The sequence below is a fragment of the Euprymna scolopes genome, chromosome 12 (genome assembly GCF_053919585.1).
Source record: "Euprymna scolopes isolate OS-2025 chromosome 12, ASM5391958v1, whole genome shotgun sequence".
NCBI lineage: Eukaryota > Metazoa > Mollusca > Cephalopoda > Sepiida > Sepiolidae > Euprymna > Euprymna scolopes.
Genome location: NC_136493.1, coordinates 145,801,181 through 145,814,833, shown reverse-complemented (window position 1 = coordinate 145,814,833; position 13,653 = coordinate 145,801,181). Strand labels below are relative to the sequence as shown.

General features: G+C 40.2%; 1 protein-coding gene across 1 annotated transcript in view; it reads right to left on the bottom strand.

Annotated features, from left to right (window-relative positions):
* Positions 1 to 13,653, bottom strand: part of LOC145291527 (uncharacterized) — a 1,250,821-nt gene that overhangs the window by 763,901 nt on the left and 473,267 nt on the right. The window contains exon 37 of the mRNA XM_080137518.1: positions 11,061 to 11,105. Within this exon, the coding sequence (XP_079993644.1) occupies positions 11,061 to 11,105 (45 nt within the window). The remainder of the gene's footprint in view (positions 1 to 11,060; positions 11,106 to 13,653) is intronic.

Here is a 13,653-nt window from a genome sequence, read left to right as displayed (position 1 = left end):
TAAAGGTCTTTTATTAAAACCTGAAACAACGAGTTGAATTTCTTTTTTGTTCCTTGCTTATGTTCTTTGCGACAGAGTTTACAATGTGTTGGGTCCCTGCATATTAATGACTACGTTGCAGCCATGATTTTTTCTGGGTACATTTTACATATCTGTATATAGGGGAGAGCACCACTCCTTTCCCAAGATTACTCTTTATCTTTATCTTACAATACTGAGTGTTTAGCAAGATTCTAGTATAATATTTTGAGTCTTTGATCTGACTTGACCAAGGATTGAACACTGCTCTCCCAGGCAATTAGTGAGCATTCTTATGCCAGTTTCAGGTAGATGGCATTAACTATTACGGCTGCTATATCAGGTTTTGTGTGTGGCACAAACATAGACACAAAACAAGCCACATGCGTGCAGCACACAAACAACGTTGCGCTGTTGATTTGACATGAACAGCATCGAGGTCATTTTCTGTCCCTTCCATTTCTTCTCTTTCTCTTTTCACCTGGCACGACCACGAACACATGCGACACGCATTGCTATAAGAAATTATTCGATCGAATTATACTTCATATATGTAATTCCAAACTTATCAAGGTAACACATTGTTTGTCTAAGTATAAACATGAACACTGAACAAACAAACTCTACAAGCATGAATTATCTTGCAACAACATTAAAGAACATTCCAGAACTATGTCCAAACACACGTGTTCACACACACACACACATTTTCCATTGTTTCTAACAAAGGTTCTGTTTGTATATATGTTATACGATCCTACGTTGTCTTATTTTAATGTCTGAGTCGAGGACACACATTTATCGTCTACAAGATTGTAAACCCTTGATGCAAAGGTCAACAAGAATTGATAACCTCCGATTTTCGGCTCTGACCTCCAATCATCGACTAAAAACATTAAATGAACTTTGCAATTATTTACATAATAATTAAACATTCCTCCATGCCGACCTACAACATTAAAAATAAAAATAAATTAACATTTCGCCGTAATTTCTCTGCGAAGTCGAGAGAAACATGCACAGCCAAACTCCATGTCTTCTAGAAACGTGTCACAGTTGTAACCCACTGCCGCCCATTTTTCCACATCATGTGCTTGCAGAAGAACAAATAAAATAAATTAGAAAATAACTATATCCAATCAAAAATAAATAATAATAATAATAAAAAATAAAAAAAGAGTTTATTATTTTTTTTCTCCAAACACAAAAACAGAATAATCTAACTCTACATCAATTTTGTGATTTTTTCTGCATCGACATGGTTGAGAACCAATCTGTTTCTGACTCTAGAGAGCCTCATTCCTTCCAGGATGCCTAGCTTCAATGTGCAAAAGCCACATATTTATTTTTTTCAGACAGAGGCTATTTTCGCAAATCGACAAATCATTTCCTCAGTCCAAAAGTATTTCTAGATGTGGAAGCTCTGCCGACAGGAGTCGCTGCAGAAGTTGAAGACATTTTCAGAGCACCCTCAAGCAAAGACTCATACAAGCTATTAGAGGAAGCTATCCTCAAATGGACAAGCACATCAGAGACTGCACTGTTGAAGCAACTTTTCAATGACCTAAGTCTCAGTGATCGAAAACTCTCCCAGCTTTTGAGGCAAATGAAAAGTTTGCTTGGCAGTCGCAACATGGACAAAAAGATCCTCCAGCAGCTGTCGGGTTAGACAAACTTCCACAACAAAGTTCTCATACGCTGACCATTTTCATTGGAGACGAGGACTTTGAGCAGCTAATGGTTATCACTGACTGCATCGTAGACAATTATCACAACGCATAACCACTGTCGCACACCAAACTGCTACAACACCCTCTGCAATCAATGTCAGTCCAAAATCTGCAGAAATTGCTGCCCTTACCAAAGCGATACAGTCACTACTGACAGACAATCACACCCCAGTCATTGATGCCTTTCAAGACAGACGTCCATCTCAATACAGATCTGCTTCACGGTCCACCTCGTGTTACTACCACCATCATTTTGTGGAGAAAACACGCAAATGCGAGCAACCATACAGCTTAAAAAAAACCCGGACCATCGAAACGGGTAGACCGATGAGATTACACAACAAATTTCACCATATCTCTCCAGCCGTGTCGTCTATTATCGGATGCACTGTCTCATCGGAAATTCCTTGTATTAATAGAAACTGGTGCCGCTGTTAGTGTAATACCTTCTACACAATATGACAATACAGCAGCAGACTTTTTTTCCTTACAAGCCACGAACTGTTGTCTTATTTTATGTCATATTTATCCTTTTTTCAGTTAGATACCAACTATTATCTGCCGCAACTAAAACTACAGAAAATGGGCAAAATGTACTCTCATTTTACTGCCGCAAACGTAGATGAAAAAGTCTAACATCAACTTTACTAGATCTCTAAAAGGCTAAAAATGATATAAAAAGGAAAATAAATAAATAAGTTGCTGCAACTACTGTTATTTATTTGTTAAAGACACATTATGAGAAGATAAATTATTTTAAAACACTTTATGTATTCACATAACGTGTTTTAAAATAATTTATCTTCTCATAATGTGGCATTTTAATTTAAATTAGTGTAGAATTATTTTTTGTGATGCAAGGATTCCAAGAAATATTTTTAATTGTCGACTTCTGTAAAATTGAGTATAAGAAATAAAATGGTTACAGTGATAATACTGATAGAATTCCTGTTCTTCAAATATTGAATTGACACTTAAGAAGCACACCAACACTCTCTCGATTTTCTCAAAATTCAACTTCCTGCTTTCAATCCGTTATTCAAGATAGTTGGTCTCCAGATATGCAAATCATGTCATTTGCTTTTCAGTTGGTAAGTTTTCGTTTTCATCTCTATTGTCATAATCAGGAATTAAAACTTTTTTTCACAATGTCCTAAAGTTTTTCACCACTTATCAAAGCTAATAAAACATACAATAAGAATTAATGAGATATTGAAAGTTAAATGGGTATGCATATCATGAAACACACTAAAACGCACTGCTTTCAATCTGTCGTTTTATTCAAATCAGTTGGTCTCCACACATGCAAATGAGTTATAGACATATGCAAATTAGTTGTTCTACACAAGTCCTGGAGGTGAGTGGTTCTCAGTAGACAGAACCCTTTCCGATAGTTAGTTGTGTCCTGGAGGTGAGTGGTTCTCAGTAGACAGAACAGTTTCCGATGGTTAGTTGTTCTACACAAGTCCTGCAGGTGAGTGGTTCTCAGTAGACAGAAACCTTTCCGATGGTTAGTTGTTCTACACAAGTCCTGGAGGTGAGTGGTTCTCAGTAGCCAGAACAGTTTCCGATGGTTAGTTGTTCTAAACAAGTCCAGGAGGTGAGTTGCTCTCAGTAGACAGAACAGTTTCCGATGGTTAGTTGTTCTACTCAAGTCCTGGAAGTGAGTGGTTCTCAGTAGACAGAACCCTTTCCGATGGTTAGTTGTTCTACACAAGTCCTGGAGGTGAGTGGTTCTCAGTAGACAGAACAGTTTCCGATGGTTAGTTGTTCTACCCAAGTCCTGGAGGTGAGTGGTTCTCAGTAGCCAGAACAGTTTCCGATGGTTAGTTGTTCTACACAAGTCCTGGAAGTGAGTGGTTCTCAGTAGACAGAACTCTTTCCGATGGTTAGTTGTTCTACACAAGTCCTGGAGGTGAGTGGTTCTCAGTAGACAGAACTCTTTCTGATGGTTAGTTGTTCTACACAAGTCCTGGAGGTGAGTGGTTCTCAGCAGACAGAACAGTTTCCGATGGTTAGTTGTTCTACACAAGTCCTGGAGGTGACTGGTTCTAAGTAGACAGGACAGTTTCCGATGGTTAGTTGTTCTACACAAGTCCTGGAGGTGACTGGTTCTAAGTAGACAGAACCCTTTCCGATGGTTAGTTGTTCTACACAAGTCCTGGAGGTGAGTGGTTCTCAGCAGACAGAACAGTTTCCGATGGTTAGTTGTTCTACACAAGTCCTGGAGGTGAGTGGTTCTCAGTAGACAGAACAGTTTCCGATGGTTAGTTGTTCTACCCAAGTTCTGGAGGTGAGTGGTTCTCAGTAGCCAGAACAGTTTCCGATGGTTAGTTGTTCTACACAAGTCCTGGAAGTGAGTGGTTCTCAGTAGACAGAACTCTTTCCGATGGTTAGTTGTTCTACACAAGTCCTGGAGGTGAGTGGTTCTCAGTAGACAGAACTCTTTCTGATGGTTAGTTGTTCTACACAAGTCCTGGAGGTGAGTGGTTCTCAGCAGACAGAACAGTTTCCGATGGTTAGTTGTTCTAAACAAGTCCAGGAGGTGAGTTGCTCTCAGTAGACAGAACAGTTTCCGATGGTTAGTTGTTCTACACAAGTCCTGGAGGTGAGTGGTTCTCAGTAGCCAGAACAGTTTCCGATGGTTAGTTGTTCTACACAAGTCCTGGAAGTGAGTGGTTCTCAGTAGACAGAACTCTTTCCGATGGTTAGTTGTTCTATACAAGTCCTGGAGGTGAGTGGTTCTCAGTAGACAGAACTCTTTCTGATGGTTAGTTGTTCTACACAAGTCCTGGAGGTGAGTGGTTCTCAGCAGACAGAACAGTTTCCGATGGTTAGTTGTTCTACACAAGTCCTGGAGGTGACTGGTTCTAAGTAGACAGGACAGTTTCCGATGGTTAGTTGTTCTACACAAGTCCTGGAGGTGACTGGTTCTAAGTAGACAGAACCCTTTCCGATGGTTAGTTGTTCTACACAAGTCCTGGAGGTGAGTGGTTCTCAGCAGACAGAACAGTTTCCGATGGTTAGTTGTTCTACACAAGTCCTGGAGGTGAGTGGTTCTCAGTAGACAGAACAGTTTCCGATGGTTAGTTGTTCTACCCAAGTCCTGGAGGTGAGTGGTTCTCAGTAGACAGAACAGTTTCCGATGGTTAGTTGTTCTACACAAGTCCTGGAAGTAAGTGGTTCTCAGTAGACAGAACCCTTTCCGATGGTTAGTTGTTCTATACAAGTTCTGAAGGTGAGTGGTTCTCAGTAGACAGAACAGTTTTCGATGGTTAGTTGTTCTACACAAGTCCTGGAGGTGAGTGGTTCTCAGTAGACAGAACCCTTTCCGATGGTAGTTGTGTCCTGGAGGTGAGTGGTTCTCAGTAGACAGAACAGTTTCCGATGGTTAGTTGTTCTACACAAGTCCTGGAGGTGAGTGGTTCTCAGTAGACAGAACCCTTTCCGATGGTTAGTTGTTCTACATAAGTCTTGGATGTGAGTGGTTCTCAGCAGACAGAACAGTTTCCGATGGTTAGTTGTTCTACACAAGTCCTGGAAGTGAGTGGTTCTCAGTAGACAGAACCCTTTCCGATGGTTAGTTGTTCTACACAAGTCCTGGAGGTGAGTGGTTCTCAGTAGACAGAACAGTTTCCGATGGTTAGTTGTTCTACACAAGTCCTGGAGGTGAGTGGTTCTCAGTAGACAGAACAGTTTCCGATGGTTAGTTGTTCTACACAAGTCCTGGAGGTGAGTGGTTCTCAGTAGACAGAACCCTTTCCGATGGTAGTTGTGTCCTGGAGGTGAGTGGTTCTCAGTAGACAGAACAGTTTCCGATGGTTAGTTGTTCTACACAAGTCCTGGAGGTGAGTGGTTCTCAGTAGACAGAACTCTTTCCGATGGTTAGTTGTTCTACACAAGTCCTGGAGGTGAGTGGTTCTCAGTAGACAGAACAGTTTCCGATGGTTAGTTGTTCTACACAAGTCCTGGAGGTGAGTGGTTCTCAGTAGACAGAACCCTTTCCGATGGTAGTTGTGTCCTGGAGGTGAGTGGTTCTCAGTAGACAGAACAGTTTCCGATGGTTAGTTGTTCTACACAAGTCCTGGAGGTGAGTGGTTCTCAGTAGACAGAACTCTTTCCGATGGTTAGTTGTTCTACACAAGTCCTGGAAGTGAGTGGTTCTCAGTAGACAGAACAGTTTCCGATGGTTAGTTGTTCTACACAAGTCCTGAAGGTGAGTGGTTCTCAGTAGACAGAACTCTTTCCGATGGTTAGTTGTTCTACACAAGTCCTGGAGGTGAGTGGTTCTCAGTAGACAGAACAGTTTCCGATGGTTAGTTGTTCTACACAAGTCCTGGAGGTGAGTGGTTCTCAGTAGACAGAACTCTTTCCGATGGTTAGTTGTTCTACACAAGTCCTGGAGGTGAGTGGTTCTCAGTAGACAGAACAGTTTCCGATGGTTAGTTGTTCTACACAAGTCCTGGAGGTGAGTGGTTCTCAGTAGACAGAACAGTTTCCGATGGTTAGTTGTTCTACACAAGTCCTGAAGGTGAGTGGTTCTCAGTAGACAGAACTCTTTCCGATGGTTAGTTGTTCTACACAAGTCCTGGAGGTGAGTGGTTCTCAGTAGACAGAACAGTTTCCGATGGTTAGTTGTTCTACACAAGTCCTGGAGGTGAGTGGTTCTCAGTAGACAGAACCCTTTCCGATGGTAGTTGTGTCCTGGAGGTGAGTGGTTCTCAGTAGACAGAACAGTTTCCGATGGTTAGTTGTTCTACACAAGTCCTGGAGGTGAGTGGTTCTCAGTAGACAGAACAGTTTCCGATGGTTAGTTGTTCTACACAAGTCCTGGAGGTGAGTGGTTCTCAGTAGACAGAACCCTTTCCGATGGTAGTTGTGTCCTGGAGGTGAGTGGTTCTCAGTAGACAGAACAGTTTCCGATGGTTAGTTGTTCTACACAAGTCCTGGAGGTGACTGGTTCTCAGTAGACAGAACCCTTTCCGATGGTTAGTTGTTCTACATAAGTCTTGGATGTGAGTGGTTCTCAGCAGACAGAACTCTTTCCGATGGTTAGTTGTTCTACACAAGTCCTGGAGGTGAGTGGTTCTCAGTAGACAGAACCCTTTCCGATGGTTAGTTGTTCTACATAAGTCCTGGAGGTGAGTGGTTCTCAGTAGACAGAAAAGTTTCCGATGGTTAGTTGTTCTACACAAGTCCTGGAGGTGAGTGGTTCTCAGTAGACAGAACCCTTTCCGATGGTAGTTGTGTCCTGGAGGTGAGTGGTTCTCAGTAGACAGAACAGTTTCCGATGGTTAGTTGTTCTACACAAGTCCTGAAGGTGAGTGGTTCTCAGTAGACAGAACTCTTTCCGATGGTTAGTTGTTCTACACAAGTCCTGGAGGTGAGTGGTTCTCAGTAGACAGAAAAGTTTCCGATGGTTAGTTGTTCTACACAAGTCCTGGAGGTGAGTGGTTCTCAGTAGACAGAACAGTTTCCGATGGTTAGTTGTTCTACACAAGTCCTGGAGGTGAGTGGTTCTCAGTAGACAGAACCCTTTCCGATGGTAGTTGTGTCCTGGAGGTGAGTGGTTCTCAGTAGACAGAACAGTTTCCGATGGTTAGTTGTTCTACACAAGTCCTGGAGGTGAGTGGTTCTCAGTAGACAGAACTCTTTCCGATGGTTAGTTGTTCTACACAAGTCCTGGAAGTGAGTGGTTCTCAGTAGACAGAACAGTTTCCGATGGTTAGTTGTTCTACACAAGTCCTGAAGGTGAGTGGTTCTCAGTAGACAGAACTCTTTCCGATGGTTAGTTGTTCTACACAAGTCCTGGAGGTGAGTGGTTCTCAGTAGACAGAACTCTTTCCGATGGTTAGTTGTTCTACACAAGTCCTGGAGGTGAGTGGTTCTCAGTAGACAGAACAGTTTCCGATGGTTAGTTGTTCTACACAAGTCCTGGAGGTGAGTGGTTCTCAGTAGACAGAACCCTTTCCGATGGTAGTTGTGTCCTGGAGGTGAGTGGTTCTCAGTAGACAGAACAGTTTCCGATGGTTAGTTGTTCTACACAAGTCCTGAAGGTGAGTGGTTCTCAGTAGACAGAACTCTTTCTGATGGTTAGTTGTTCTACACAAGTCCTGGAGGTGAGTGGTTCTCAGTAGACAGAACTCTTTCCGATGGTTAGTTGTTCTACACAAGTCCTGGAGGTGAGTGGTTCTCAGTAGACAGAACAGTTTCCGATGGTTAGTTGTTCTACACAAGTCCTGGAGGTGAGTGGTTCTCAGTAGACAGAACCCTTTCCGATGGTAGTTGTGTCCTGGAGGTGAGTGGTTCTCAGTAGACAGAACAGTTTCCGATGGTTAGTTGTTCTACACAAGTCCTGGAGGTGAGTGGTTCTCAGTAGACAGAACCCTTTCCGATGGTTAGTTGTTCTACATAAGTCTTGGATGTGAGTGGTTCTCAGCAGACAGAACAGTTTCCGATGGTTAGTTGTTCTACACAAGTCCTGGAAGTGAGTGGTTCTCAGTAGACAGAACCCTTTCCGATGGTTAGTTGTTCTACACAAGTCCTGGAGGTGAGTGGTTCTCAGTAGACAGAAAAGTTTCCGATGGTTAGTTGTTCTACACAAGTCCTGGAGGTGAGTGGTTCTCAGTAGACAGAACAGTTTCCGATGGTTAGTTGTTCTACACAAGTCCTGGAGGTGAGTGGTTCTCAGTAGACAGAACCCTTTCCGATGGTAGTTGTGTCCTGGAGGTGAGTGGTTCTCAGTAGACAGAACAGTTTCCGATGGTTAGTTGTTCTACACAAGTCCTGGAGGTGAGTGGTTCTCAGTAGACAGAACTCTTTCCGATGGTTAGTTGTTCTACACAAGTCCTGGAGGTGAGTGGTTCTCAGTAGACAGAACAGTTTCCGATGGTTAGTTGTTCTACACAAGTCCTGGAGGTGAGTGGTTCTCAGTAGACAGAACCCTTTCCGATGGTAGTTGTGTCCTGGAGGTGAGTGGTTCTCAGTAGACAGAACAGTTTCCGATGGTTAGTTGTTCTACACAAGTCCTGGAGGTGAGTGGTTCTCAGTAGACAGAACTCTTTCCGATGGTTAGTTGTTCTACACAAGTCCTGGAAGTGAGTGGTTCTCAGTAGACAGAACAGTTTCCGATGGTTAGTTGTTCTACACAAGTCCTGAAGGTGAGTGGTTCTCAGTAGACAGAACTCTTTCCGATGGTTAGTTGTTCTACACAAGTCCTGGAAGTGAGTGGTTCTCAGTAGACAGAACAGTTTCCGATGGTTAGTTGTTCTACACAAGTCCTGGAAGTGAGTGGTTCTCAGTAGACAGAACTCTTTCCGATGGTTAGTTGTTCTACACAAGTCCTGGAGGTGAGTGGTTCTCAGTAGACAGAACTCTTTCCGATGGTTAGTTGTTCTACACAAGTCCTGGAGGTGAGTGGTTCTCAGTAGACAGAACAGTTTCCGATGGTTAGTTGTTCTACACAAGTCCTGGAGGTGAGTGGTTCTCAGTAGACAGAACAGTTTCCGATGGTTAGTTGTTCTACACAAGTCCTGGAGGTGAGTGGTTCTCAGTAGCCAGAACAGTTTCCGATGGTTAGTTGTTCTACACAAGTCCTGGAAGTGAGTGGTTCTCAGTAGACAGAACCCTTTCCGATGGTTAGTTGTTCTACACAAGTCCTGGAGGTGAGTGGTTCTCAGTAGACAGAACAGTTTCCGATGGTTAGTTGTTCTACACAAGTCCTGGAGGTGAGTGGTTCTCAGTAGACAGAACTCTTTCCGATGGTTAGTTGTTCTACACAAGTCCTGGAGGTGAGTGGTTCTCAGTAGACAGAACTCTTTCCGATGGTTAGTTGTTCTACACAAGTCCTGGAAGTGAGTGGTTCTCAGTAGACAGAACAGTTTCCGATGGTTAGTTGTTCTACACAAGTCCTGAAGGTGAGTGGTTCTCAGTAGACAGAACTCTTTCCGATGGTTAGTTGTTCTACACAAGTCCTGGAGGTGATTGGTTCTCAGTAGACAGAACTCTTTCCGATGGTTAGTTGTTCTACACAAGTCCTGGAGGTGAGTGGTTCTCAGTAGACAGAAAAGTTTCCGATGGTTAGTTGTTCTACACAAGTCCTGGAGGTGAGTGGTTCTCAGTAGACAGAACAGTTTCCGATGGTTAGTTGTTCTACACAAGTCCTGGAGGTGAGTGGTTCTCAGTAGCCAGAACAGTTTCCGATGGTTAGTTGTTCTACACAAGTCCTGGAGGTGAGTGGTTCTCAGTAGACAGAACAGTTTCCGATGGTTAGTTGTTCTACACAAGTCCTGGAGGTGAGTGGTTCTCAGTAGCCAGAACAGTTTCCGATGGTTAGTTGTTCTACACAAGTCCTGGAAGTGAGTGGTTCTCAGTAGACAGAACCCTTTCCGATGGTTAGTTGTTCTACACAAGTCCTGGAGGTGAGTGGTTCTCAGCAGACAGAACAGTTTCCGATGGTTAGTTGTTCTACACAAGTCCTGGAAGTGAGTGGTTCTCAGTAGACAGAACCCTTTCCGATGGTTAGTTGTTCTACACAAGTCCTGGAGGTGAGTGGTTCTCAGTAGACAGAACAGTTTCCGATGGTTAGTTGTTCTACACAAGTCCTGGAGGTGAGTGGTTCTCAGTAGACAGAACCCTTTCCGATGGTAGTTGTGTCCTGGAGGTGAGTGGTTCTCAGTAGACAGAACAGTTTCCGATGGTTAGTTGTTCTACACAAGTCCTGGAGGTGAGTGGTTCTCAGTAGACAGAACCCTTTCCGATGGTTAGTTGTGTCCTGGAGGTGAGTGGTTCTCAGTAGATAGAACAGTTTCCGATGGTTAGTTGTTCTACACAAGTCCTGGAGGTGACTGGTTCTCAGACAGAACAAAAGATTCTTAACGTGTTGACACAAAGAAACCACATGCGAAGTTTCAACAAAAAAAAGGTTTAATTTTTGTGGAGCAATTCTGATTTTTGAGTGGTTGTTAGTGGAACGTGAATTGGATTTGTCATTTCCTAGCAGCATCGTTTATAAATAGAATTACCCAACTGTGCTGGATCATACCCCATTATAAAGCAAAAATATTGCAACAATCATCCCACAAGAAAACCGAAAAAAAAAAACTAATAGGGAATTAATTAATTAAAATGAATGTTTAAAAGAATATGCAAATTAGCTACACCTTTTGCAAATTAATACAATTTCACTACCTATATATAACAGTTTTCTTTTAAAATAAACAGAAAAAAGGGTTTTTTAATATGAATATTAATACACACAAAAAAAACAAACAATTTATAGGCGTATAGATAAAATAAAAAAGAATTACTGACCAGATGGTGTACGTCGTTTGGGTGGTGTTGTAATTTTTGATGTTTCTGAAATATAAGACATAATAAATTTGTTAATATTAAAAACGCTAAAAAATTAAAGATTTTTCTTTTTTGACAAACTTCTTGAACATTTGCGGAAGAATCGTCATCCGAATATGAAAGAAAAAAGTAAACACCACAAATGCATACTATATATAGTTTTTGAAATGTTTTCTTCATCTTGGTTGTTGTAATAACAATGTTTCGGTTGTATGTATATATATATATATATATATATATATATATATATATATAACTACTTCATTTACTCACACAAATTTAATATACGAAAGTATAGATTTATGCGTAAACTTTAAGTATTTACTTCAAAAGTGCTCAATACGTAGGTAGAGCTAGTTAGTAATTTATAAAATATATATGGCAATTAAGCTACACTGAATATTCTGCGTTTCATCCACTGTAGGATTCATCAGGCTTATGCGCAAATTTTGTGGTTGCTTCTTGTTTTTATATATGTTGAGGATTTCTAGTTAGCCAATCAGCTTTCTAGTATCCACCGCGCCCCCTCCTATCAGCCAATGGGCATGCATTTTATCGAACAAAGGATCTGTTTTAGAACTAGGTTAGTGGTTTAACGTGGATCTTTCCCTCCTTTTTTTTTTATATGAATATACCTATGTGTATTTTTTTTTTTATATATGAATATACCTATGTGTACACACACACATGCACACATATATACATATATACATATATGTGTGATCGTTTATGCATATTCATGTTTATTTAATTTGCTTATTTGTTTGTTTTCTATTGTTATTGTTAGTTTTAAAGCTATTTTGTATCGCTATCCTAGAGTAAGTTTTATTTTGTGAACACAGTTGTTTGCTATTTCTCGTCTACAGTTTAATAGATTTTGAGGTTCTTTAAAGTACAGGATAGCAAATTTTTCATGGAGGCATAATTTACATGGGTCGTCTAAATGTCTGCACGTGGTAGCTTGTCTCATTATTTTCCATTCGACTAGATCTTATTCAAAAACACTTTCCCCCAACCAACCCCTTACACAAAATCTTCAATAAAAATACCTTGGAGTTATCTTACAGTTGTTGCGAAAATTTAGAGATGATAATTAAAGCACATAATAACAAAATACTAAATGAAAACAATGTAAACAACAACAAAATAAACAATAAAAAAAGTAGACACCATGACAGAAATAAAACCAACACTAGCAGAAATAATAATAATAATAATAATGATAACAATATTGTACGTATCCGTTATGGAACAAAGTTCTCAAAAAAAAAAATTCACTTAATTTCATCAAGTAGTTTTTTTTTTTTTGTTTTTTTTTTTTAAGAGCGAAAAAACAATTTGTTATGATACTGAAAAGGTTCGAGTTTTAGGACGAAAATTAGTAATAAAGACGGGGAGGGAGTGTCGGCGCTTTGCATGGAGTTATCTCCCCTGGCGTGTTCTAAAAAATCCATAATGGCTAACTTCAATGCGCTCTCATAAGAACGTGTTTTTCTGCTGTAAAAAAAAAGAAAAAAGAAAAACTACTCGATCAAATTAAATGAATTTTTTTTGAGATCTCAGTCCAAAACGGGTACGTACAATATAACCTTTTTCTTTCTCAATATTTTCATTTTTGAATGTCTTGCTTAAACTATACAAGTACCAAAAATGGTTTACCTTTATTGTTAAATAAAACTTTATTATAAATGTTAACGTTCGTTTGATTATTATGCAGAATCTGACACTTATTATTTTTGTTTTTGGTGAAGTGTGAGCGATTTTTACTTATGTGCACGTCGCTGATATGACGCTAGCATTACCAGCCATTACGATCACTCCCTTTACCATTACACACACACACATATATATATTAACAGAATTTGTAATAAAAAAATACGAAATCCGCATGAATTAAAATGTATTTAAACGTATTTTCTGATCGAGCAAGCCGTCCCCCAACGCTAGTATAAAAATAAACAGGAATAATGTTTTAAAATGAATCAATATAGAAATTATAGCAAGAAAATTATAGCATAGTCTATTACTATAAAATTAGCTAGAAAAGCTATCGAACCAATTTCAGCTCTTTTAAAACCGGAAGTGTTGAGGAATCAAGGTTGAATGTTTTGTCTCAGACTCCATAGCACTGTAAAAAACACTACATGGATTACAAAAAGGTTTTATGGTGTATCATTTATGTTTTTATCTGGACATTTTTTTTTTTTACTAATGAGTCATCATTTATCAAGGTCAAAAGACACTGGAGGATGAAAATGGATGGATTGTCGGTTGAATTATGAAGATTATTATGAGAGAACTGAAATTGAATGGACAAAATTTAATTTGTCAAGTATTTGAAGACAACCATATTGTAACCTGCAAGGAAGTAATCTTGTGGTAATGTGTTCTGCATATAGTGATTTCTTGGAAAGAAATTCTGTTCATGTAAATTTCGTGTGTTATTAGGCACATGGAGGAGAAAAGGAAAATTCTTTTCAAATGTTTTGTCTAAGAAAAGTATACCGTGGAAGAAAAACTGAACTAATTTCAAAATAAAATGTTTTGTGATACA